The sequence below is a fragment of the Coffea eugenioides genome, chromosome 3 (genome assembly GCF_003713205.1).
Source record: "Coffea eugenioides isolate CCC68of chromosome 3, Ceug_1.0, whole genome shotgun sequence".
Lineage (NCBI taxonomy): Eukaryota > Viridiplantae > Streptophyta > Magnoliopsida > Gentianales > Rubiaceae > Coffea > Coffea eugenioides.
In genome coordinates this window covers 31400952-31427702 of record NC_040037.1, presented here as the reverse complement: position 1 = coordinate 31427702, position 26751 = coordinate 31400952, and the positions used below count along the sequence as shown (strand labels likewise).

At 33.2% G+C, this 26751-nt stretch overlaps 2 protein-coding genes across 2 annotated transcripts; one reads left to right on the top strand and one right to left on the bottom strand.

The window, feature by feature from the left end:
- Positions 1-3757: 3757 nt before the first annotated feature.
- On the bottom strand, positions 3758-11672 carry LOC113765788 (hydroxyacylglutathione hydrolase 2, mitochondrial-like). The gene is made up of 8 exons (XM_027310042.1): positions 11527-11672; positions 10578-10769; positions 10076-10279; positions 7547-7670; positions 6201-6301; positions 4638-4712; positions 4372-4470; positions 3758-4132 (listed from the first exon to the last, which is right to left on the bottom strand). Exons 1-8 carry the CDS (start codon positions 11602-11604, stop codon positions 3986-3988), a joined length of 1020 nt encoding a protein of 339 aa, XP_027165843.1. The 5' UTR covers positions 11605-11672; the 3' UTR covers positions 3758-3985.
- A 5358-nt stretch (positions 11673-17030) lies between these two features.
- Positions 17031-17813, top strand: LOC113766414 (malate dehydrogenase, cytoplasmic-like). Its single transcript, XM_027310607.1, has 4 exons — positions 17031-17099; positions 17189-17367; positions 17488-17623; positions 17697-17813. Exons 1-4 carry the CDS (start codon positions 17031-17033, stop codon positions 17811-17813), a joined length of 501 nt encoding a protein of 166 aa, XP_027166408.1.
- The last annotated feature ends 8938 nt before the right edge of the window (positions 17814-26751 follow it).

Below are 26751 nucleotides of genomic sequence, written 5' to 3'. Positions count from 1 at the left end.
AACTACACCTGTCAATATGATATTTTTTACTACAATTACTAGAAGCATATTCGTTTTACTACATCATGAATAATTCTCAATTTCTTGACATTTTTTATTGCGTAGAAATGTGATGATTGTTCTTTTAAATTATTGATATCACCATTGTGTTTATTCACAATAAGTTTCAAGAAGGGTTTTACTTGTTTAAACTTATTTCATTCTTGACTAGATACAAATAGTGTGTGCATAATTTTAAAAGTGATCAGCGTCACCATATTTATGATATTTGTATGTAATTGTACATTTCAAATGAATGCATCATTTATTTATAGTATCAAGAATTCGCAAAGATTTTAAGGTATTGACTGACTATTTAAGAGAAAATTACAAATCAAATGAGTAAATGAGTAACAGCAATATTCAATTTACATAAAGTCAAATTCTTCACATTTATTTAACAACTATTAATATATAAACATTTTACATTAATCCACTTGCCTTCATTTGATATTGATTAACATAGACCCAGGGCATCCTCACGCATCACGTGAGGCTGAAAAAACTAGTTAATATAAAGACAATAGTGAGATAAAGTTGTAATGGTTTTAATATATATATCTCATACACAATAATAGTAAGAAGAGTATATGCGCATAAATGTCTATAAAATTATAGTAATCAATATGTACTTATATTTATTAAAGAAATAGGCATTTAACCCATCAAACCCAAGGCTTTTATTATTATCCAAGATTTGATGGAGGACTTGCATATGCACTGAACATTGGAAAATTTACTATTAAATTTAGAAGCTAAAGGAGTAAAATTCTCAGCTGTTACGGGAAATTACTATGGAGTTAAAGGAATATATATTTGAACTTCATATAAATAGACCCTCAGGAAAAGGAAAAAAAAACTTCATATAAATAGCGCGCCAAGCCCAGAAGATTTTTCTAGAATTTTCTCATGCATTGCTGAAATATATCTACATTGTATATAAGAAAAAAGTGGAGTTTAGTTTTTTGCCTTCTTTCTTGGCATATGATTTTTTAATAGTTTGACAAGTGACATGATTCTAATATTTCTTACTACATATCTTTTTTCTTTTTTTTTTTCGTTCCTTTGTTCATGTCAAACCAAAAAAGTGTGGCCCTTATGTTGTCCTTTTGGAGCCCAATGAGTTTTCTACCTATTATATAAGAAAACGTGCAAATTTACTATAACATCCCAATTTTTTAACGCATGGCATAGCATTCCTTTTAGGAACCTATGATATTTTTTCCCATTTTTTATTTCTCTACTTCTGCCTTGATGGGCCAAGACAGAAAATCTATTATATGGATTAAGATAGAAGATTTTCACTGCAAGTCATTTTGCTTAACCATATAGATTTTGACTACTTTATGTGTTGTCTAATTTATGACTATAGGATCAAGTTTTATAAATTGACGAAAAACTTTTAGTTCCTAGATATTGATTAATTATGTTTAATTAGTAGCTCACCCAACTCTTGCATTTAAACAACTCCTTTATATGATCGATTAAAGTCTCTTTCCTATTGTATTATAAATCGTTTCTCTAGTTTAGGGCTTTTAAAAATTTTGTTACACAAATAATAAAAGTAAGGGAGATAAGTGATATTTTTAAAACCTTAGAGGTGCCAGGTGATATTAAGATAAACCTCTGGCGAGCTTTTTGATATGATCCCTACATATATTTACATACATTCATACATGCATATATGTGTATGTGTGTGTGTTTGTGTGAAAGCTCTTATTTCAATAAACCATTTTCTTTCTCCTAAATGACATGCCTAATTGAAGACAATTAACTGGTCAATCAATACATGTGTTTTACCCATTTCTCCAACTCTCCTCCAATCAATTTATTCATAATTTCCCTCACTTTAACAACTTCTTACTTTTTTAATGACGGTTTGTCTAACGGGTGCCCTCTTTAAAATATATTTCAGGTGTTATATTTTTGAAAATATAAGATTAATTAGGGAAAGCAAATAAATATAAGGGATGGTAGGTAAGATTAAATAGGAAAAGTATATAAACGCAAGAGAGAATAATAATTGTTAGTATGTATATATATTTGTATGTGTATATATATGTGTGTAGTTACATTGGTTAATTTATTAATTTTGATATAAAGTAATAAATCATTCATGTAAAAATGAATTGCTGCATTCTCTTTTTGACTTGAATGGAAAATGAAAATGAGTATGTGTAAAATCATATTCATGAGAAAATTTAATTACTATGTCAAAGAGTACCTACTATTTCTTTTTTATGCATTATACGATTTACCGAACATTATTACATTCTACTAAATTTACTTATAAATGTTTCTAAAGAATAATGTGGCAGTTAAATGTTTGGAATACAATAATTTTCTGATGCAAATAGGAATAATATGTAAAAACATTGTTGATGAATTATTTATGTGTTTCATTGATTCAAAAATATTCACAATAAAAAAAATACCGTGCTAATGCATGGGCTAAATACTAGTTATGAGTTAAGCAGATTGTGCAATTAATTAAGTGATATTACTGAATGCTTTAGAGTATTACATGTAAGCGATAGCTTTCACTGATACCTTCATTATGAAGACAATCAGTTAAATTTTCAAGACCTGTTATTAATGGTAAAATTTTTTTCTCTGATTTGGAATTGAATGATTGAAAGCAAAAGAGGAACAATAGCATCCGTGTATGTCATTTGCTTATCAGCTAGATTCTCTTATAATTGATACCAGTTGTATTACCTTGCTATTGATTACCTTTTCAAATATGTATACTAGATTCTTTAATCTTGGCTACGTATTACCCTAGCTGAGGTGGCATCTCTCTATTAAAAATAATGGGCGTATAACGGATACCCATAGGATACTCGTTAAAATATATTTTATGTTTCATATTTTTTAAAATGTAAATTTATTCTAGAAAAGTAAATAAATACAAGTAAGGGTTGATAATACTAAATTGAAAAAGTATATATATATATATATATATGTAAAAGAAAATAATAATTATTAGTATATATATATATACATGATAAGTTAGGAGAATATTAGGTGTAAAGGCACTCGTTAGAGAAATGCAAAAACAATTTACTAGAAAAAAAAACTACAAGGAAACAGCTAAAAGAAAAAAGCCGCAACATTGCCAACCACCTTCCTGGCTGGAGTACTTAGCAGCCCAAAATAAATAAATAAATAAACACGTAAGAAAAAATCCCTCAATTCAGATATTTTAGCTTGCGGAGAAATTCTAAAATATTGCTATAGTATCATACCTTAGTTTAATGTACCCATACCACCGGTAATGTACCCATTTATTTGATTATAGTGAACCAACCCTATGATGCCTTAGTTTTGACTTGTGAAGAAGGATTTGGAGTCACTTTATCAAAAAGTTACCTTTTACTATTCTCAAATATTTTTCACAACCAGCTTTTAGCCTTTTTGGAGACAAAAAAGTGTTGAAAATCAGTATCAACAAAACAAATAGCACTTGTTTATGTTTCAAGTTAACCTCACTTTCAGTAATTTCATAAATAGATGGAGTCAAATTTTCAGTACACATACGAGTAAAGCTAAATGCGGACACAAATAGTTGTCATTTGCTTATTAGAATAAATTTGGCATTATAATTCCAGTGAACTATGTTAACCCGCGAGAGGCTGTTAATAACCGTTAGACGTATGCAATTAAAATTTCAGTTGTGGATTGTAAGGTAGATTTAAAAGTTAATTGGAACAAAGAAGAGAAAAATTGGAATCATGAATTATTCTTTCAAAATAAAGAGGTTCGAAATCATTGACATGAACCAATTTTTCTCTAGCAATTTCAAGGACAGATGCAATCAACATTCCCAGCACACATAAGAGCAAAGCTAGAATGTACACAATAGTTGTCACTTGTTTACAAGGTGACATTGAATGCTCTCTTTGTTTGCACTAGTGAATCCGATGAAAACTGCCAAGTATTGGCCCTAGAAATTATCCTTCGCTTGCCGGATTATGCCCAATGCTTCTGCATCATTTGCAGCAGGTGGAATCTTCAATGACCGCCGGATTTCCATGCTTGAAGTACGAAGAAATGGATTGCATAATTTCTCCTTACCAAGAGTAGTTGGAATCTGATCAAACATTCAGACAGAGCTGAGCACATCAATATTTTCTTAGTTAAAAGTCTGGCAAAAACACGAGGATGAAAATCCTAGGGAAAAAACACTCCAGACGACCTGAACTTTTGCCACCCCAATAACATGCTATGTGCAACATTATATTAAAGAACATGTAAATCAAGTGGTTATTTAGTGCTCCAAAATAGAAGTAACAAGATAGAACATAAAAAGGAAACAAGTCCAGAAATTACTGTGGGCATGCCCTTGTCTCGGAGGTGGTTGACTTCAGCAGCATAGGATTGCAATTCTTTGTTACCCGGTTCTATTGATAGTGCAAACTTTGAATTACTCTGCCAGTAGTATGTTGTACGTTAAGGACCACTCAAGGCTTGTGCATTTTGAGAAATTACATTGGAGAACAATGTAAGTACAGAGAAAATTTCAAAGAGCAGAGAGCAAATATATGTTGTTTAGACCTAAAATATTTATAATCAATGGTCCAATGACCATGACATACCTGTGTATACTCATGACCACAGTAAATAGTTGTGTCATCTGGCAAAGACATTATCTTCCTCAAGGAAGAGAGCATCTGCAACATAAATGGTGAAGAATAACAAATATCAGAATCGGCTGTTTTAATCTACAAATATCCCCCTATGCAATTTCTGAGTTTAGGATCTTTGTCAACTCAAATGTAGGTGTTAAAGTCACGTTTGGCTGCATACAGTAATCTTTAACGTATAAAATCCAAATTTGCTTCCTAGAACTTATATCTTTTAGTTCCCTATTAATTAAGCTTGCTAAGCAATGAAGTTGCTTAAAAATTATGAATTTCAGCCCCAAATCTGGTTGCCGAAAAAAGTATCCGTTGTCATAGCTTCAGGGTAGATCAGAATGAAATATAATTATGTTGGACTCAAGTAGATGATAGTATGTTGGTGGCTGTCTTTGAAATTGATAACATTCCCAGGGAAATCAAGGCCAGGATTCCTATTTCTAATGTCAGGTTCTTCCACTCCCTTTCTTGCATCCTCCTGTTAAAGTTCATACTTCTGCTCTCTCATATTCATAAATTCTTGTGCGTCTAAGCCTGAAGTTCCAAAATAAATATAATCACCATGGCCTCCATGGTGCTGCATCATTTTGGCTCAAATCTGAATAATTGTGTCATGCACAACCAAAACTTGTACCATAGATTGTTACTCTCGCACATCTCTGGATGGCATGCCAACATAGCTACTCAACTTGTCCTACCAATAATTGATTGGACACCCAACACCCCACATTTCCTTTTTTTTATTTTTATCATTTCCTATTTGCTTATAATAACATAAGATTCTTTTTGAGAAGGGAGGAACATTCTACAAGAAAGGCTAGTAGTACATATGCAAACGACAAGATAATCCTTTACTCTTCCACCCAAAAGAAAATGTATAAATTAAAATGAAAAAACCTGCACGATGATCATTTGCCAATTTTTTAACATGTCAAGCACCTAATGTGCACAAAAACCAAAAGCTTGAGCACTATACAAAGAGAGAGAATTCCATCTCAAACTACAACTGCATACATGAAACGTGTCCAAGAAATTGCTCCTATTGTTACCAAACGTGTTTCACCCCAAGTAACATGGAACAGGATCTCCCTTGGCTTGTTCCTTCCAAAAGCCCAAAATTTTACCCATAAAGTCATTTGGTCATAGGGCAAGAATACTAAACAGATGCCAAAAATTACCTAAGCTGACCATAAAGGCGAAATGCAACTTGGTTCCTTTCCTCGTAAACAAACATGTGGACCAAGAATAAAACCCAAACAAAGCAACCACTAGACCCATGGAACTGTTTTTGTCTACAACTACAGCTCAGAAATCAAACCTGGTAAAAGTACAGCTACTGTCAAGAATTCCAATCTTTGCCATACTTCTAATTACATTCCAAGGAAATTAAAGCAGTAAATATAGGTTAACAGAATAAATTACATAAAGTAGAGATGCTATTAACAGAAGTATGATGACAATGAAATGAAGGTAAGGACTTCATACTCAGAAAAAAGCATAACCAATTTAAAGCACAATTACCTCAGCAGGAGTTCCTTCGAAGAGCTTGCCACATGATAAACTGAACAAAGTATCTCCGGTGAATATTGACTTTGATCCAGGGAAGTAGAAACTAATATGGCCTGTTTTATTTGAAAAGAAAAATATTCAGGTTTGAGTCAACATAGAAGAATTTTGTTATCAGGAAATACTCTTGGAACAGAAAAAATCTATCATTTAGACATCAGAAGACACTATAATGGCAGGTTCATTCTTAACCAATATTTGACTAAATACCTTGTAAACTATCAGCTAAAACAATATGCAACCTAATTACAAAATTAAGCCAATATTCTCTTAGAAGGAAGCTAATGTTTTTTGGAATCACACAGAGATAAGAAACAGAGGAGTTATTTCTCCATCATTTAGCATATCTTCTTCACACAGTAATCATCGAATATTCCACCACCAGATGTGCTACTCTCGGGAATCAACCAAACTTATTTTTCATATCGTCTTTATTGTTCTAAACAAACTATTACAACACTACTTCTGATTTGGTGTATAAACAGTAGGTTTGGAGGTAGCACCCAAAGGTAGGCTTGAATTTTTTTTTTCCATTACTTTCAAAAATAGCAGCACTTGCATCACAAGAAGGGAAAAAAGAACACGATGAGCTTCAAATCCAGTGGCAAAGCCAAAACCTTGCCTGTGGGATGTTTCTGCGTTTGATGATTCAGTAGAAACATAAGTTAAAAAGGGGGACTATGTAGTAACTTTATATACTTAACTTCAAAGTGTTTAAAACAATTGCAATCTTAGCAGAATTTATCAGCAGTACCGACACCCTCTACTGTATCATAAATAACTTTTTATTTAGGGTAGCAATTCAAGGGAAGAAGGGGATTTAAAAAAAAAAAGAAAAGAAAAAGAAAACTTAAAAGGCACAAGTACCAAGACAAATTTAAAAAATTGCAAATATCATACATGGTCAGTTAAGCACATCCAATATTTTTCATCTTCACTTATGCTATTAAAAATACAGAGTTTTTACTTTTGTCTTGAGTCATCACTTCCTGAAAATAAACTCTGTTGGGGTAAGCATTAAGCTTAAAACAGCTTTTCACTACCCTTTGTAATGATACCAGTTACCAAGGGCTTGAACATTCAATACAAAGAAAATATTTCATGCATATCAAGAAATTAAAAAAAAATGCTGCATAGAAACAAATGGGTGGAACTGATGCAACCATTCTAATCATTTGTAACTCCACATAATAATATTAACAGTGAACAAGTTTGATTTACTGCAAAGAACATAAAAGAATAACTAAAATTTCCATGTCAACATTAGAAAAATCCACTATGAAACAAGATATCAAAACCACCTCGTGTATGACCAGGAGTATCCATGATGAGCACCTCATGGCTTGCGAACTTCCAATTATCACCATCATTCAATGCAATATCAATTCCAGGAATTCTATCCTGGTCTACTCCGGATCCAATTACCTAAAATAACAGTCAGGTCAGTATCTCGACTCCCAGTACTAGATATCATAACTAAAACCATAACAAAATTACATGACCCCCCTGAATATTTTTTAAAAGCACAAGGACTTCCATGACATCTCAAAGCAAACGATTTACGTCAAAAGTTGCATTTTAAGTGTTTTAAAGGTTATATTTCAGTCACAACCACCTTCCCATCTCTAAAAGCATTTTACGTGCGAATATAAACCAAAAAATAATTTTACCTACCATGAGAATTTGGACATATGTACATGGCATAATAAGACAACCTAAGGGAAGATCAATGTAACTCCAGAAAGAAGGGAAGTTTCCATAGTAATGATACACAGGAAACAGAAGCAGAAATACACCTAACCATAAGGCATTCACATCTGCAGTAACATTGTCATCTTAATTATTCAACTTTAATTGAGAACATATAAACAAATGGTTCATTTTAAAGATCAGGGGGGCAGAGTCTCCATACTATAAGATAATAACTCAACTCATAACAGTAAATGATATACATAATCATAAGAACAAATGGTTTGTCAAATCGAGGCATTTGAAAAGTCTAACCTTTGTGTTCATATAAACAGATGATCAAGTTTAATGTGTGGTTAGCTAGGCATGAAGGAGCTGTAAAGGATGATAAGGCGGCGTTGCTGCCACTTTTTCGGTCAAGGCCAAGCAGGAGCCTTGGCCTAACTGGAAAGTATAATAACTTATTTCCCAGTTGGGTTTTGACAAAGTCTTGGTTCAGATGGATTTTCAGGTCCCATCTGGCCTTTAAAAAATACAAAATTGGGGACCTATAGTAATTATGCCTTCTCTTCAAGATGTTACAAGGCTTATACAAATTCAAAACCTCTATTTTCAGCATGTTTCTCGTGAAACAAATCAGATCAGGGATCTTTTTCGTGAAGCCCTTTTCAATCGCTCTTATTTTGCCCTTCTACTACGGGGCTAATGAGGCTAGATAAGCTTCTAGATCCAATTATAGGGTTATTTAACTATGTTGAGTGTTGGACCACAAGCCCCAAACTTTTGTTTTTGAAACTTCATACAGGAAAGGGAGAGAAGTCCATTCCAAACATTCCACCATCTCAAGGAACATACTTTTCTGCATAATGGGCATGATCATCTCGAAATCAGACAAAACTCTCCACATGTACTTACTTGGAGCCAGAAAAATTCCCCAGAAACCAGTTCCAAAAAGGTCTATACTCAACCTAAAACATCCATTTACAGGACTTCTACTAAGTTTCATACAGCCTTCCATTCAATAAACCCTAAAACTACTCAAGATGAAATAAAGTTACCAACCACCTCAAGTTAAATTTTCCTATAAAAACTTGCACTGTATAACTTCAGTGTATTAACTGTGAACACCACTTGACCAGATAAACCCCACGCACCACACCCCCCCCCCCCCCCCCCCAAAAAAAAAGAAGGAAAAAAAAAACTACTAACTCAGGGCCAGAAAAATTCCCCAGTATATGCTTCCAAAAAGATCCACTGGAAGAATACCATATAATAGGTCTTTCAATAAAATTCCAATGGATACCATTCAACAAATCCTTTTGCTACTATACACATTATAAAGTTACCCCTAAAACATAGGGACATGTTACAAAACTTGTGCCAAAACCAAGATCCAGTCTATTTATAGGGATCAGAATGTACAAAGCCGCTCAGTCTACACTATCATGTAGGAATACTATGATTCAGGGACAGATGTCAAATCAAGATTGTGCCTAACATAACGTAGCGTACATTCCAAACAGAGACTTCCAAAACAAGTAGTCAACTCGTCAAGATTTCAATGACCTGTTCTCCAGCCAAATTAATTAAAACCATCCATCAATCCTTTGTTTTCTTCATTTCTGCAGAAAGTGAAGTAGTCAAATTCCAACTAAATCTTCCCTTATTTTGGGAAGGCAAATGTTTGTTTTATGAGATTCAGACAGTCAAGGTGGACGAGAGGAGCGAGTCTCTGTCTAACTACTCTAACCGCGGGCAGGGAGGGGGGAAGTGATAGCAACTTCATTGAGGAAAGCTCACTTCACAGATTGTTTAGTTTCATCGAAGAAGGTATGAGTTGGGATGGTCCTTCAACAGAACCTTACTTCCTGCATCAACTTAGGGGTGGACTGTAACCAAGTAAGTGAAGTAACAAAGAAGCTTCAGCATGCATACGGTGACATATAAAGACAATCAATAAGAAGTGCAAGTTGGGCAAGGGTAGTTCCGGCCACAGCAATATGAACACAATCAGTATTGAAATAATGAAAATTGGCCACTAAGAACTGAAGAATTTCATGCATACATGTATCATATTATTCAATTTCTTAATCCTCAAATTCTGATTCTTCCTGCACTAAAGGAAGATATGATCATCATACCTTTGCCCCGTACCTTTCTTTTAACTCCATGTTCCCACCAGTGTGATCATAGTGATGGTGAGTGTTCAATATATAAGTCAAATTCCGATTGTTCCTGTCCAATGCATCTATCACAGGTACAGCTTCTGAAGGATCAACTACTCCAACAGTCCCAGTATCTGTGTCATGTATTAAGTATGCATAGTTGTCCCTAAGGCATGGTATCTGATCACAAGAAACAGCAAGACGAATTACAAACGAGCAAATTTGCAAACAATCAACTACAAATGTTACTATATGTTCACCAGCTAACGTTCTGAAAACCAATGAAGAGGGCACTAGGAGCCTTATTTCATGAAAAGGCACAATTTTGGGCTAATTACTACAAACACAATTTGATACCAATTTCAGTACAAAATGCACAGGGCTACAACTGCATCCAACAACCTCTAATTAGATTCCAAGCAATATAGGACGGTCTGAATACATCTTTATCAACCCTCTGAAAAGAAGTGGAGCTCACCAATTCAATTTGGAGGGTGGAGGACATATTGTTAATGCTGCAAAAACGAGAAACACCAAGAGTTCTGCTACTAACTCCACGCAATGTTTTGAATGGCATCGAGAACAACCGCATCAATCCATACACAAGATTCTTTCTAATGCTCAGTTGCGCCATCCCTGGCCATACGCCAAGTGACCCCTTCCCCGCCGTCTATTATCATTAATAAGATCCAATCATCCAACCAACGAAACAGATGGTACAACTAATTAACGAAATCACAAATCAAAAAGAATAAAATATCACAGAAACAAAGAAGCATTCAATCTAGAGTCTAGAGGCACTGAATAGAATATAAGATCTTGCAATTATACTGACGAAAAAAAAATCCCATTAATTTACCTTCTCAGTGACTACATGATTAAAACTCATACCTTTTTCAATAATCTCATTAGAAAAATGCATTATCCATTAAAAAATAATAATTATAGATACAAAGAAATATTCATACTAGAGCATAGAGGTATTATATCTATCATTAAAAACAATGTTGAAAAAAAAAAAGTTAAAATCACGCCTTTCTCCAGTAAAGTGTTAATATTTATTTCATCTTCTTCTTTCAAGCATTTTTACAATATTTGGGGGTAAAGAAAAACAAAAGGCTAAAACTCAAAAAAAAAGGATTAAAAAGAAAAGAAACAGTTCGATTCCGTCTTTTCTGGATTTCGTTACAATTTCGTTTTCATTATTTCTTTGCCTTTCACTTAAAATAAATAAATTCTCCTCTACATAGATTAAACTTTCCCAGTCTCCAATCTTATAGCTCAAACCCTAATTATCAGTTCTGAAATCATAAAACAGTAAGAAATATGAAAAATTAGAAAAGATTTCATTTTGTCTAATTTGTTTTTGTCCAGTTAAAAAAAAGATGAACGAAGAAGTACAGAGATAGTGGAGGAGAGAAACAAACCGCGGAACGAGGGAAAGAGGAGGCCGCCATGGCAGAGGCAGAGGGAAGAAGGACTCTACAAGAAGAGATCATTTGCATATTATCATCATTTTTATTATTTCCATTTTTCTCATTTTCTTTCTATCTATAACAGAGCGAGTTCGAGAGCAGAGCGAACCGGGGGAGTTGGGGGTTGGGGGAACATATCTTATAGTACACGCTTATCGAATAATTAATTTTTTTTTTTTTCCAGCAATGTTTATTCGGCGGAAAAGAGTTTACCCGCCCAAAAAACAAAAAAAAATGGAAAACACGTCTAAGCGATAAATACCTGCACAGCAAGGGTAAAAAAGAAAAGGGAAATTTGTTAAATTGGTCCCTAACATTTTCATAAAAAAAAATTTTAGTCCCTAACATTTAAAATCAGCCAGAATAGTTCCTAACATATAAATTATGAGCCAGTTTGGTCCTAATGCTCGTATTTGCTCCTATTTCAGGCTAAAAATAGCACACCGGCATAATTTTAAACGCAAAATCGGAAACATTCGTTAATCCCTAATTTTGCATCCCTCAAACTCTTCCACCATTTCTTCAATTGGTTCTCAACCTACTGCTAGTTCATAATTTCTTCTTCTTATTTATTCTACAGATCTGTGCTGTCAAGAAGCCTCCCAACCATCTGTATATTTCTTCAAAATTTCCACCATCTTTTGCTGCAATGCTTCTTCATAACTACATTTTCAGGGGTCTCAGTCCATCTGAAAGGAGCTACTGGATCTTTCGTTTGCACCGAGTAATGAACCCATCATCTCTGCTCTTTGGAACGTCATCCGTTCTTGGTTAATGGGTTCGGGATTAATACTGCGCATAATTAGCCTCTGGATCTTTTCCTGTCACTTTGCTCTCCCCTCCTTTTGCCTCGTCCAACGTATCTGTAGCATTCTGGCAGAGCTGAGGAGGACTTTCTGGGGTTGATAATGATTATCTGTCGCTGTACACAGAGTCAAGAGACGTGATGATTGTGGTTCCAGAGAATAGAATTCGTTTTGGTTGTTCTGGAGCGCATTTTCAAGCTCCTTGATACGTGCTACAAGTCTTGATTCTCTTAGCTTGTGCAACCATATACTCAACTCGCGAGGACCAATTGAAGAAGCGGTGGAAGAGTTTGAGGGATGCAAAATTAGGGATTAACGAATGTTTCCGATTTTGCCCTTGAAATTATGCCGGTGTGCTATTTTTAGCCGGAAAAAAGAGCAAATACGAGTATTAAAACCAAACTGACTCATAATTTATATGTTAGGAACTATTCTAGCTGATTTTAAATGTTAGGGACTAAAAAAGTTTTTTTGTGAAAATGTCAGGAACCAATGTGGCAAATTTCCCAAAAGAAAAAGAAAAAAAAAGTGAACCATCTTTCTCTTTCCCAAAAAAGTCTAGAAAAGGTAGAGTAGGAATTAACAAACGGTGAGAGAAATAGTTTAAAAGAAAACTGGAATTTAGCAAACGAAATGAAGAGGAAAAATGTCTGTAATAAATTTTTCAAGCGGTGAGAAGGACGGAAAATTTAAACACATAACTTTTAAGTTTTGAAACATCTACGTTAAACATTAGATTAAGGGTCATTTTCATTATTATTATTATAGCTGTTAAAATTAGATATTACCTATCTAGAACTAGGACTTAATCTTAATATTAATCCATAACGATCAAAGTCGAATCATGACTCTACTATTAGTGAAGCAAATTCAATGAAACAATAACTAGTGACCATCTCATGTTTTGATTATCATTTTTAGGAGTTTTTTATTTAAAAAATATATATTGTGACGTTTTAATGTATATGATGTAAAAATATGATTGAAAATATTTTATAAAAAATATAAATTTTTTTCTGCAAGAAACTACAATACAGACAAGGCTGGCATTAGATAAAATCCTTCTCCATGGAACATCTTTTACTATCTTGTAGAAATGACGTGTCTGGGAGAGATGCAATTGCCGGCATAAAACGCCACCCACTAAATGACGGAAATAGTAACTCAAGTTTGATGAAAATTGTTTTAGTTCATCACATGTGAAAGATGCAAAATGGTTCAAAATGCAATCCTAACATAAGTTCTGAGTTCTCACTTAGATCAGCCAAGTTGGGACTAAATTAATCAATTTACATATATGAGGCCCATCTTACAACATATTTTAATTTGAGAATTTTTTAATTTTTTTTTAATGTGAGGGATCATCTTCTTGATTTTTATGAATGACTTATTATATAGTTTTATTATTTTGAATTTTGAATTGAACTGTACAAAAAGAATGACATTAAAAAACCATTTGAAAATTTAAAAAAGGAAGCTAAACAATATATATATATATCAATAAACATAAAGGAAAAATACAATGAAAAAGGTATATGCTCATCACAAAATTGTGTAAAACTGCAATTCTAAACAATTAAGCAAAATTTACATTTTTTGTTTGAATTAGTATACCTTTTCCTAAAAATTATCCACCCTTATTTATTACTTAATCTTTCTTTTAAACATTTTTCTTCACTTTATTCTATCACTCGGAAGGAGATTGTTTATTACTTATTACCAAAATTATGGTCTTTGATGTTATTTGTTGTCGCATAGTGGTTTGAAACTTTTATTGTAAAATTTGCTTTGAAATATGACAACTCCCAATACAAACTTTCTCTTATACTTTTCATTTGTACTTTATTTTTTGTACGGTCTCTTTTTCTTTAATTTGTTTTAAGATGGTGACCTTAGCATTGATCTTGCCACAAAAATTTGCTTTTCAGTGTCATTTAAGTTTTAAATATTTAGTTACAAAAAATGACAAAACTATCTCAATCACCCACACTAAAAATGATACAAAAGAGTATTTGGATTATAAATTATTTGAGATAATTTTGTAAAAAAATACTGTAGCACTTTTTTGATATGATGTATGTAAAATAAAAAGGTAATTAGAAAATGTGTTGATGATCCAAACAAATCAGTACGTGTAAATAAAGTGAAATAATGGACAATTCAAACACACTCAGTTCTTCCCACTCAAGGTGGCAATTCAAGGTTCAAGAAAATCATAGGAAAGAAATCAGTCAAAATTACATTTTGGGACCATATTACTACATTTTACATATTTGAGTGACCATGTTACATCATTTTAATACAAGGAATTTAAGGTAAAAAAAATTAGAAAATGTCAGTGATCATTTCCGTCATGTTGCCCTTTAAACGTGTAACAATAACAAGTTTGTATTAGTTCAAGTTGGAGAAACAAACTCAAAAATATTCTAGACAATGGTGACAAAATTTTGGGGTCCTACCATAATTTCTGAAAAAGACAAGGGCTTGTGGATTAAAGTCCTCTTAAATTTACAAAACGGTGAGTGGTGTCAGGTGTGGTGATGGCACATGCTACACGGATTTGAGGCCATTATTACACGTGGGACAAATGATCACCTCGAAGACTGCACACTTGGGTGGGACCACGATATCAACTGGTGTGGGGCCTTCAATGTTGGAATTGGACCCACTTTCGTTTCTCTTTAGGTGCTTCACACCAGATAATGACATCAGCTCGATAATCCTCCGCTTTAAGCACGTAGGCTAAATTTTAGCCTACTTAATTGAATGAATTAATTTTTTTGTCAGAAGAATGAATTAATAAATTTTAAAATTTTACTAATGTTGTATCCGTCGAGATCAAATAATACAGAAATTACATTAATTGGAAAGGATGAAATAAAATTCATCTTAGAGTCACCATATTCTAATCCTCTTTCCTCCCTTCTCCCTTTTATCTAGATGGTTCTTTTTTTTTATTATATGAATGATAAAAGAGTTGAATAGTTTCAATTTCATTCACTATCATGATACTTTTATAATAATTTTTATATTTCTTTTTTTGTTGTTGCATTTTTTTAAATGATTCTGTAATTCTCTTCTGCGTATAATTTTTTGTAGTATGTGTCTAAATGTGTTTCAAAGGCCATAGTTCCTTTTTTTTCTCTTTTGTAATTTTATTGTTGCAAACATTTTTTTTTTGTTTTAATCATTAGCCAGTCTTACCAAATTCTTCAAACAAATTGAAAAAAAAAATCAAAAAAATCAAATATACAGCACCCCAAGATATTGGTGTGATGCTAATACGTGTATGATTTATATTTGCTTATTTAATATTGTAGAAGTACAAAAAAGAAATGCAAACCAAAATTTAGAAAGAAAGCAACTCTAGCTAGCAGTAATTAATTAGTCTAGCATGGAATTTGGATTTATTTGCTTGCAATGTACAAAAAAAGAAAAATAAAAATTAAGAACACGAAGTGGGACAGGTAAGTCTAGTCCAATATCTGTACAGCAAATGGAAAAAGTAGCCTTTAAGAGTTGCTTTTCAACCTCATTTATGCCTTCACTCAATTGAAATGATAACGTTATATCCAATATACCCACCTTTTCACAAGTTAGATTTCATTTTACTGAAACAACTCACTTTTGCCTCTCCACTTTTTGGCCATAAAGTATAACGGTGTAAACAGATCTAAACAAATATGAACACAAATTTATTTGGTTATTTGGATGAGCTTAAAATTATGCTGAAATTTGACTTGTTTACTTCTTGAGTCAAGGTTTATTATGAATACAAGTTTAAGGTTTATTATGAACACAAGTTTATTTGATTATTTTGATGAGCTTAAAATTATGTTCAAATTTGGCTTGTTCACTTCTTGAGTTAAGGTTGAATGAGCTTTTATGTATTCCAGTTCAAGTATTTTGAATATTTTATATGTAAAATTTCATTTTTATGCTAATCGAGCCGAGTTTGAACCAAATTTAAAAGTTTATTAAACACAAAATGTTATTCAACCATGATTTGACTAGTTAGTGAACTAAACTCGAACAAGCTTGTTAGCTCTAGTGCAACCTTGACAAGGAGTGGAGTTTAAAAAGATAAAGCAGAAATTAAATTCAAATTCAAGAATCACTTGTGAAAATAAACGAGTAGGAAAAGAAAGATCAAACATAAACGATTTATAGTGGTCCGGCCACCCTTCTTGAGCCTACATCCATTCCTGAACTTTTTTCAAGTCTCCCTTTGGTTATTGTTTCACCTAATTTGTAAAGAGACACTTAGGGTCCGTTTGGTTGGACTGAAAATATTTTCCTAGGGAAAATATTTTCCATCGAAGTCATTTTCCTGGAAAATCACTTCCTTCCCCATAATTTTCCAGTGTTTGGTTATTAAGTGAAAATATTTTCCAAATTCCTTTTTTCATAATTTTCCGGTGTTTGGTTTGTCACTGAAAATATTTTCTGATATATTTGTTGATATGTTGCAAATATTTTTTTTACTCTCAAAACATTTATTTCATTACAAGTTAATTTTAGTTTCTATCCATTATAATCAAATTATCATTTCTATAAAATATCTATTCATATTATACCATGAATTCTTAAATGGAATTATTAATGGAATCTTGGATTTATTCATAATTTGTTAATTCTTGCTGCCGACCAATGGAGCTTTCGATTAGCAAAGTCCAAGGCCAATTACCAATAAACCACCTTAATATGTACAGCAGCTCAGTACAGAGACAGACTGCTGGTGCTAGGCCAAAAATTTAGCATCATGCAGCCTTGTGCAAATGTCAATCTACAAAGAGGAGTTCTAGCAGAATAGCACTTTCGCCCTCATCCATATTTCAGAGAGGCTAAAAGTCCATGTTGGGGATGTAAAGAACGTGATCATTTGGGGGAATCATTCCTCAACTCAGTATCCAGACGCCAATCACGCGACTGTAAACACTGGCAAGGGGTGGAAGCCTGTGAGAGAAGTTGTGTCTGATGATCAATGGCAAGCTTTTCTCTGCATTTCCTCCAAGGAGAAATAATCAATCTTGCTGCATTTCATAAATAATTTGCTATCGTTTTTCTCTTATATTAATAAGTTTTCTATACCGGTTGAATGTGTCAGGCTGAATACGGAGTTCATCACGACAGTGCAGCAGCGTGGAGCAGAAATCATTAAAGCCAGAAAGCTGTCCAGTGTGCTATCTGCCGCAAGCGCTGCTTGTGATCAGATCCATGACTGGGTTCTTGGAACTCCAAAGGTTGAATTCACTTGAAGGGTTTCCCTCTTTCATTGTGCAAGAATCTTAATTCCCTCTCATGGCTTTCCTTCAGGGGACTTGGGTATCCATGGGAGTTTGCTCGGATGGATCTTATGGCATCCCACCTGGCCTAATATACTCTTTTCCCGTAACCTGTAAGAAAGGAGAATGGTCAATCGTGCAAGGTTAGTGTGATACAATGATGCTACATTTGTTTTTATGCTTCGCAATGGCAAAGTCTAGTTCCGATGACTAGAGAAATGGACCACACAAACTCACACTCACACAAACGCATCCACACATGACCGTTGATATTGGCAGCTTTTAAAAATGAGAGAGAGAGAGAGAGAGAGAGAGAGAGAGAGAGAGGGAGATGATCTGTTACCTCCGAAATTGGGTCTTTGTCGGAGTTGGAGATGCCGCCTGCGAAGAAGGAGGGATTTGTTTGCTGATGAGATGTCGCCGGAGGCTTTTGGTTGGACTGAAAGCTTTTATTTGCCGGAGATGAGGAGATGTCGCTGCGAAAAGAAGACTGCTTTTCAGGAAGGAAAATAACTTCACAAAGACAGATGAGGAAGTTGTTTTCCTCCGCTGGGTGTAATTGATTTTCTATCGGAAATTATTTTCCCAAAATAATTCACAACCAAACAAAAGAAAATATGGAAAATGTTTTCCGGAAAACCTTTTCCTTCCAAACAAACACACCCTAGTGGAGATCATTTTCTAGCTTTTGGCTCATTTTTCTTTTTTTTTTTTCTCTTTTCTGATGTGCAATTCATGTATCCTTGAGTGTAATCTATCATAAAACTCATTTAAACCATTAGCTATTTTATCATTTGTTTTGCTAACCATCAAAACTAAAGGATTAAGGACATTAAGATCTTTAGAGCTCTAATCGAGTCCAACTCAATTTGAATTTCAAATAGCATGATTCATCTTTCAAGCCTAATAAAGTATGACATTTTGTTAACTAACGTAAAGTATGAATGAATGCCTTCAACTTCTCTATTGTTCAACTCTCTATATAGGTGAATAGCATAGGGCTCCAATTTTCTTTAATTTCATAGTGGGTAAAACAAAATCCTTGATTTAGGTTGCATAAAACTTGAGTTTATATTAAATTATCTGTGCCTGAATTGAATAGAAACAAAAGCTTTCCCTCAATAATTAAATATAATTAAAATTCGACCACGAAATATTCAACTCCAAGACTCATGAGCAAGCTCAAATTGTTCATGTGTGATTACCTTAAATATGTTTGTCACTTTGCAGTATTATTAAGTTAATGTAAGGATTTGAGTTTTAATTATGCAAAATTATAAGAAAAAGTTGAATTTAAATTTGAAAACAAAGAATGATGGCCAACGGGTACCAGTTGGGCACTCATTAAAAGGATTTAAAATGTTAATTTTTAGAAAAATGTAGATAATTCGAAAAAGTATCTAAATGCAAGGGGATGCATTCATTATCACTTTGTCTATTAACATGGTAAGTTAGTTGTAATTTAGGTATTAATTAGTGTCTATTGGGTATCCATTAGAAAAATCTAGCAAACAAAGCAGGCTAGACGCTTTAAATTGAATGTAGAGTAGACGTTGAGTTTTTTTTGTAGAACCTGAACTCAATCCTGATACAAATCTCACCAAGAGTGACAAAACTCGATATCTAGACAAGCCACAAGATCATTTTATGGACAAGTTTAGGGTTGCAGAGACCTTGACCGAACAAGAACCCTAACATACAAACCTTGATATTATCTTAACCCGATGCAAAAAAATAATTGAAGAACCTTGGTATAAGGTAGAAAATGCCACAATCAAGTGCGGACCTTGATCGATAAGTCAAATTGAAAACACCAATACATGCTCAAGACGAATTCAAGAATAATTCCCAAGAAACCAAGAGAAAACTCTTAATCTTGATTATCAAGTCTGCTTCCATTACAACTGAAAATAAGACTTATTTGCAGGCCAAATTACTAAACTAACCCAAATCTTAACCGGACATGTATTACATCATTTATTTTGCTTAGACCACTAATCTAGTGGCACAAATAGCTAACATAGCTAACCATTTATTTCTAATAATCAACAATTAAGTAATTAAACAAAATCCTAACAAATTGAGTAAAAATTAGAAAAAAAACCTAAAAATTAACAAACTGAATTCACAATCAGATTCTTCCACGGATTTCAGGCCAGATTCACTCTAGAAACAATGCAGAGCAAATGCGAAATGGGGAAGCCTTCTGGACCCAATCCGCATGGATGATTTGAGCATAGATCGGGTCACAGATCCATTAGACCCGCATTTTCCTCAACTCAAACTAGGTTTTGATTGTGAGGCCCTTAAGTCCAATTGCATTTTTGTTCTAATTTACTCTTGGACATCATGAACCAAAACTTGAATTATTGCGTGAAGTAACGATTTGAACTCCTTAGCATGAGTACTCGCGATTAGACCAATTGAAACTATCACATGTATGTGAATACATCCTTGACTAGCTTGGATGGCGATCGGATTCATATAAAATCTAAGCCCCAGTTAATAGAAGAAATTGATCCTAACTCTATTTGGTGGGATTTGTTTTGATTAGTTGTACCCTTCCTTAAGACATAAATATTAGTTATCATTGTGTTAATAGAAAGTAAAATTGTTCTCGTCTTTGCCTTGGCAGCTCTGTAAGCTCAAAGCTTTGAGCATGGAAATTAGTTTGAAATGAATGCAAGGTAACATAAGACATTGAACACAACCTTGCTGACCACTTGGGGGAAGGATATATTGGATGCTACTAGGCCTATCAATGAGTCGAGTTTAGGCTAGAATTGAATATTTCGAATCCAGACCTGTTCAATTATGCTTATTCTAGATTCGACTCATATATCCAATGAGTACTACACTTGATCGGCCTAGTCGGGCCCCAATACAGGTCGGGTATACCTGTCAGACAAGCAATCAGTATTTCATATTCACCTTGGTGATTAAAAACAATTATCATGAAAAACAACACTAGCTATCAAAGTTTTTCAGCTTGAGTATGTAAACCTAAGACAATCTGTAATAGCCCCACCTCTCCCTAAGACGTACCCAAAGGTTTGGCGGACCGCCTACCTAACTCTCGCCATGACTCAGTCACGTATCATGAAAATTTACAAATAAAACCTCAATAAAAAAAATTAATTACAACCTTTAACATATACATACACTCATGGATCTCCAAAGTCCACACAATCTATAATATAGCCAAAGAGTCACACTTGCAAAAATCTCAAACCAAACAAGTCGGCTAAACATCTATGAAGTGCTCGCGTGAGCAACTAACAACTTAGAAGAAATTGAGGCCTTCCTCAATTCAATCTCTCATGTTCTCATCCCTGTAAGGAAAACAAATTGTATGGAATGAGCTAAAAACCCAGTGAGGTTCCAAGTAACTAAGCAAGTAAAATACTAGGCAAGATACCATACCCAGATATCAAGAAACAAGTCAAACTCAAATAGATTATGACCCAGCATATAGTTAAACAAGTAGCCAAATAGATCATGCAAAAGTGTACAGTAAAGAACACATTCACGGCAAAGGATATAGGTTGCTCTCAGGAGCAAGTTCCATATTAGTTTGATCAAGGTTCGTTGACTCTCCGTCAACCACGAAAGTATAACGTCCGTAGATCTCCACTTTACACCAATTTCCGTCCACCGATCAACCCCCTACCGGGCCTGAACGTCAAAGAAATACCCAAGGTTCATCGATTTCCTCGACCAAGCCCTTGCTGGTTCGATTCAACCAACTAACCCTAGGTTGGACTTATAGTCCCAGATATACAGTAATTCAGGATATGGCTTATAGCTCCAAGTATTTAGTAATCAGTAATGGAGTCGTTGGCTGTGATCCAACGCTCACGCAGTAAATGATTGGAGACGTTAGTTGCCACTTAATGCTCCGTATTAAAAAATATCAGAGTTCAGGTAATGAATTCCAGTCAGGAATAAACAAGTTAGGAACTTGTCCTTTACCCAAGATTTCCCAGCTTACCCGACCGCTCTGAGGCTGGTCTAAAGCAAGAGGTCTAACGAGGGCTCAGTTCAGCCGTTGCCGACCTACATTCACGTATACGCATGAGTAACCCTAGTTTCCACTTACCCGACGTCTCGGATAGAGTCCAAGGCCCAGTTCAATCACTACAAGAAAGATGTAGTTGGTCTACAATTCAACCGCTACAAGAGGGTAGTAGCCAGTCTACTATTCAACTGCTGTAGTCGGTCTACAAACATACACATAAACATGTAAGTCCGCATGTAGGATCAATTAATTCAAGTTCATGGAGGTCGAGTGCGAATAAGGACACATTTGCCTTGCCATAATCAAGTCACAATAATGTCCAACAATCCACATTCTCAAGCATTTTAGGTATTTCAAGTCAATATACAGGTCACATACAAATCAAGTTACTTGTTCACGTATGAAGGAGATATCAAGTGTTTAGTCAAGTCAGGTCAATTGAATGTACATAAGAGCACACTCGCCTAAATAGGTTCAAGTCACAAATAGGCTCAACATATCATGTTTCAACCATTTCAAGTATTTCAAGTCCAAACAGTTGGAAATTGGGTGGTTATAAAAACCTGATCAAACAAGAAAACTTGAGGAAAACTGCAGAAATAAGAAATTTCTTCATCAAATCCGGCCACATATCTGGCCAAAATCGGATTCAAGGCCGAATTGACAGGGAAGGCTTAATATTTTCTTGATGCTCACTGCCTCTAATCCGGCCAGTTTCTGGCCGGATTCTGGCCAGATTTCGGTCATGATTAAATGGTCGCACATGCTTGAACAGAATATCAAAGTTTAATCGAGTTAGGTCAAGTGCGATAAAGTACACACTTGCCTATGAGACAATAAAACAAGTACCTAGCAACTTCTAGCAACAATGAGCATGTAATACGCAGTTGGAACACTCACCAATCAATTGCAATCCTTCACTTTAACCCTAGTTTGTCCTCTTGAACTCTCTCGAATCCTGTGGTCACATACTATAGTAAATGACTAGCAATACAAAACCAAAATATATGAAGAAATTGAGGTTCCAATACTTAATTTAGAACATGCATCAATTTACAAGTTTTATACCCGTATAACCTATCAAAATATAATATTTGCTTGTTCCAATCGAGGAGTAAACCTCATGTACTTACTAATCAACGTTGCAAAAGTCATTTAGAGTACAAGAGTATCACTTATAGTCAAACGTTTGGAGAAATCAGAAAAGACATTCAAAATATAGAGTTAAAAATTGTCCGACCTAAAATGATTTGAAGAAACTCATTTCCTTTCATTTAACCCTCAATTCCACTCATAAAACCAAGCTCCAAATGGTGTAACAACTCTAACTTAAAGTTGGAAATGAAAGTAAGAACAGTTCTAGGAGAACAGAAATTTTCCAGTTTTGCACGATACTATTTGAAAAATCATATCTCAAGTTTCTTAAGTCCAAAATTTATAAACTTTATACCGTTGGAAAATAGACTCAAAGGGTTACAATTTCTCAGGAGATACCATTGTAAGATTCTGACTTTTCTACATCAAGATATAATAGAGTTTCCAAAACTACTCAAGGTTCCTGCAGAAAATTTTCAACAGCACTTCCCCTTGTTTTCTTTATTTTCCATCCTAAAATCAACACCCAATCTCATCTCAATTTAACCTCAATCACAACCACAAGTGATAGGCCATCTATACACTTATTTAAGGCCACAATACCATCCAAATATAGCACATGTCTCAAACACCAACCACCATAAAGCTGAAAATTGGAAACCCTAAGTTAAAAGTTATGATCACAAGCTATAAATTTCTAGTATGAGGCCAAAGAAGCATATAAAAGCTGGAAAATCACATGGCAAAGCTACCAAAACATGGACAAGCTCAAGCATCATATGAGGGCAGAAATTTCACCATAAAAGCTGGATTTTTCCATACCATCACTTCAAACCATAATATTTCTCATAAAACTACCAAAATTGAAACCCTAAACCACTAGTTGGCAAATATATGAAGTAGAGGAAAGTTTCTTGCCAAAGTTACCTTGTACCTCCAAGAAAGATGGAAGCTTAGGGTTTCTTCCTCCAAAATCACTCCACCAACACCTTTAATCTTCCTTAGTTAGCACTTTGTATGGAGTAGTTTGCAAAGTTGTTGGCTAAAACTCAAGATTCAAGCTAGAAATTGAAGTTGAAGATGGAGTTCTCTCTCTTGTTTTTCCTCTCAAAATTTTCTGCCAAGACAAGATGCTAATGGAAGGAATTTTGGTCAAATTTTGTGTTTAGTAAAGGTAAGAAAGGTGTGATCAAAGTCCAACTTCTAACGGTTTCGTGACAAATGGCGCCTTAGGGTTTTGTTCTCATCTTCTTGTCTTCCAAAGCTAATCTATCTAGTTAACCTCTAATTATTTCTTAGTACCTTATAAAATAATATCCCTTTATGCCAAACTCCACCTAGTCGTCAAAATTATCACACTTACCACACTAGCGGGTCCCACTTCCATAATGCACTTCAAACTCAACATGTACTAACTTACACCAAGAAAATGATTTGAAAACCTAGACTCACTTATAAAAATATTGAGGAAATTAAGGGAATAATTTAAAGTAAAGAAAATGCATTCAAAGAAATAAAATAAAATATAAGAAAATTTCCGGGTCCTCACACAATCACCATTTCAAACTCGACTCTCTAAGAATTAAAAACAACATTTTTGTGGATTAAAAATCACAAATTGCTCAACATAGTAAGCCAATCACAAATTATCTTCCAAGTCAATCCAAAGCCAGTATCAGTAGACATAGAACAATTTACAACTTCTAAAAGGTCCAATTAAGCATTAAATACTCAAATACTTCATCCAGGCATTTTTAAAAATACTTAATGCAATTTTGAAGTTACAACATTTTCAACTATATTGCAGATGTCAACACCCTTCACGACTCTCAAGTTTCCCAACTTTCTACAACAAAAACAAGAAAAGATATATTTGTAAACTGATTTGTAATACACAAAAACCAAATAAGAAAAGAAATCGGATTGACCTTACTCAAATACATCACCATAACTTGAGAACTTTAGAAAAATCACCCAAATCTTCTTCAAGTAACTCTAAATAAACATAGAGAAAGAAATCAAATTGGCCTTTCTCAACCAAACGGACTTCTAACATGGATTTAAAGAGAAAAAACAAAAAAGAAAAAAATCAGATTATACAAACTTAAACTTTATGAACTTATTTCTCTTCTTTGTAACAGTAATGAATCACCAATTGTTATTAAAATTTCGACTGCATCTTGAAGCAAAGAAGCATGAGTCTCATCAATTACCCTTCAATGCTAAATGACAATTCCAATGCCACAATAGTAGCTGGAATTGTAAGAATATCATGAGCCATCTTGCTAAGAACAGGCGTTTTAGGCTATTCGCCTTCCACCAACCTAGTTTGTCAAAATCTTCTTTTGTCCAAGTATGATTGCAATTTAGATTTTTGGTAGGCAAGAATAGTAGAAGAACAAGATTGCTCATACCATTTGTCAAAATCAGACAACTTATCATCATCATTTTCTACATCCACATTTTTATTACTGAAAGTCCGCTCTTATATTATCTCCAACATAACTCAAAGAAGGAACAATGTCACCTCCATATTCAACAAACAATCAACAATACCATTACGTACCCTATCCACATATGTTTGATCACTTTCTTTATAAAGATCGTTATAACAATACTCTACCAAAGCCAACTTAAATCTAGGGTAAAACACCATAGTAATAGTCAACACCAAACAACATTCATCCAAACATATCTCAATTTTAACTCTCACTGGAACAGCCATATCTAGAATAAAATCATGCTCACTATGATCCCATTGCCTCATCTTAAGATGAAGTTTACAAATATTAGGGAAAAAATTTTGGTATTGGAAAATTACTACCACTAAAATGACATGTGGATTCATAAAATTTTTCAAGCAACCATAAACAACACTAACAACTTTCCAATCATTTTCTAAAGGATTTAGCTTATAATTTCTATTCATTTGTTCTAAAGACAAAAAGTTTCATTCAAGGGCAAAACTGTCTCAAGCATCAAGAAAGTAAAATTCCATCTATTTGATACATCCACACCTACCCTTTTTTTTCATCTTAGATTGATTAATTGCATTCTCAAACTTATGATAAGAAAAAGTAGGGCTCCGTTTGGATTAGCTATTTTTGGGATATTTTTCAAAAACAGCACTGTAGCATTTCGTTTTTGAAATACAAGTCCGTTTGGATTAGTTGTTTTTTAGGTTGTTTTTCAAAAACTATATGAAAAACTTTTACTATAGATGTTTTTTGGATTATTTTTAGAGGTATTTTTAAAACATATTTTTGGGTATTTTTATAATTTTATTTTTACATACATTTATGCATTTATAATACATTTATAAATATTTATAAATAAATATATTTATATATTCGCTAAAAAATATATAAATGTATTATAAATGTATATATATATATAATACATAATATAAATATATTTATAAATGTATAAGTGTATATTATTATAAATGTATAAATTATAAATGAATATTATATAAATGTATAAATTATAAATTATAAATTATAAATTTTATATTTTTATATAAATATACATTTATGGATTTATAATACATTTATAAATATTTATAAATAAATATATTTATATAAAAATATAAAAATATATTATAAATTTATTATATTATATATAATACATAATATAAATATATTTATAAATGTATAAGTGTATATTATTGTAAATTTATAAATTATAAATGAATATTACATAAATGTATAAATGTATAAATTATAAATTATAAATTATATATTTTTATATAAATATACATTTATAAATAAATATATTTATGTATTTATATAAAAATATATAAATGTATTATATTACATATAATACATATTATAAATATATTTATAAATGTAAAAGTGTATATTATTATAAATGTATAAATTACAAATGAATATTATATAAATGTATAAATTATAATTTTATTAATATATATTAATATTATGTATAAATGTATTAATATAATTAATATAAATGT

Bases quoted from the DNA above. Each gene is read 5' to 3' on its own strand.
- LOC113766414 (XM_027310607.1), top strand. From the start codon at position 17,031: ATGGAGCTTTCGATTAGCAAAGTCCAAGGCCAATTACCAATAAACCAC. The intron at 17,368-17,487 runs GCAAGCTTTTCT...TGAATGTGTCAG, and splicing joins GTTGTGTCTGATGATCAATG to GCTGAATACGGAGTTCATCA. The intron at 17,624-17,696 runs GTTGAATTCACT...GCTTTCCTTCAG, and splicing joins GGGTTCTTGGAACTCCAAAG to GGGACTTGGGTATCCATGGG.
- LOC113765788 (XM_027310042.1), bottom strand. From the start codon at position 11,604: ATGCAAATGATCTCTTCTTGTAGAGTCCTTCTTCCCTCTGCCTCTGCC. The intron at 7,671-10,075 runs GTATGATGATCA...CTGTTATTTTAG, and splicing joins AAGAAAGGTACGGGGCAAAG to GTAATTGGATCCGGAGTAGA. The intron at 6,302-7,546 runs GTGGTTTTGATA...CAAATAAAACAG, and splicing joins TACTCCTGGTCATACACGAG to GCCATATTAGTTTCTACTTC.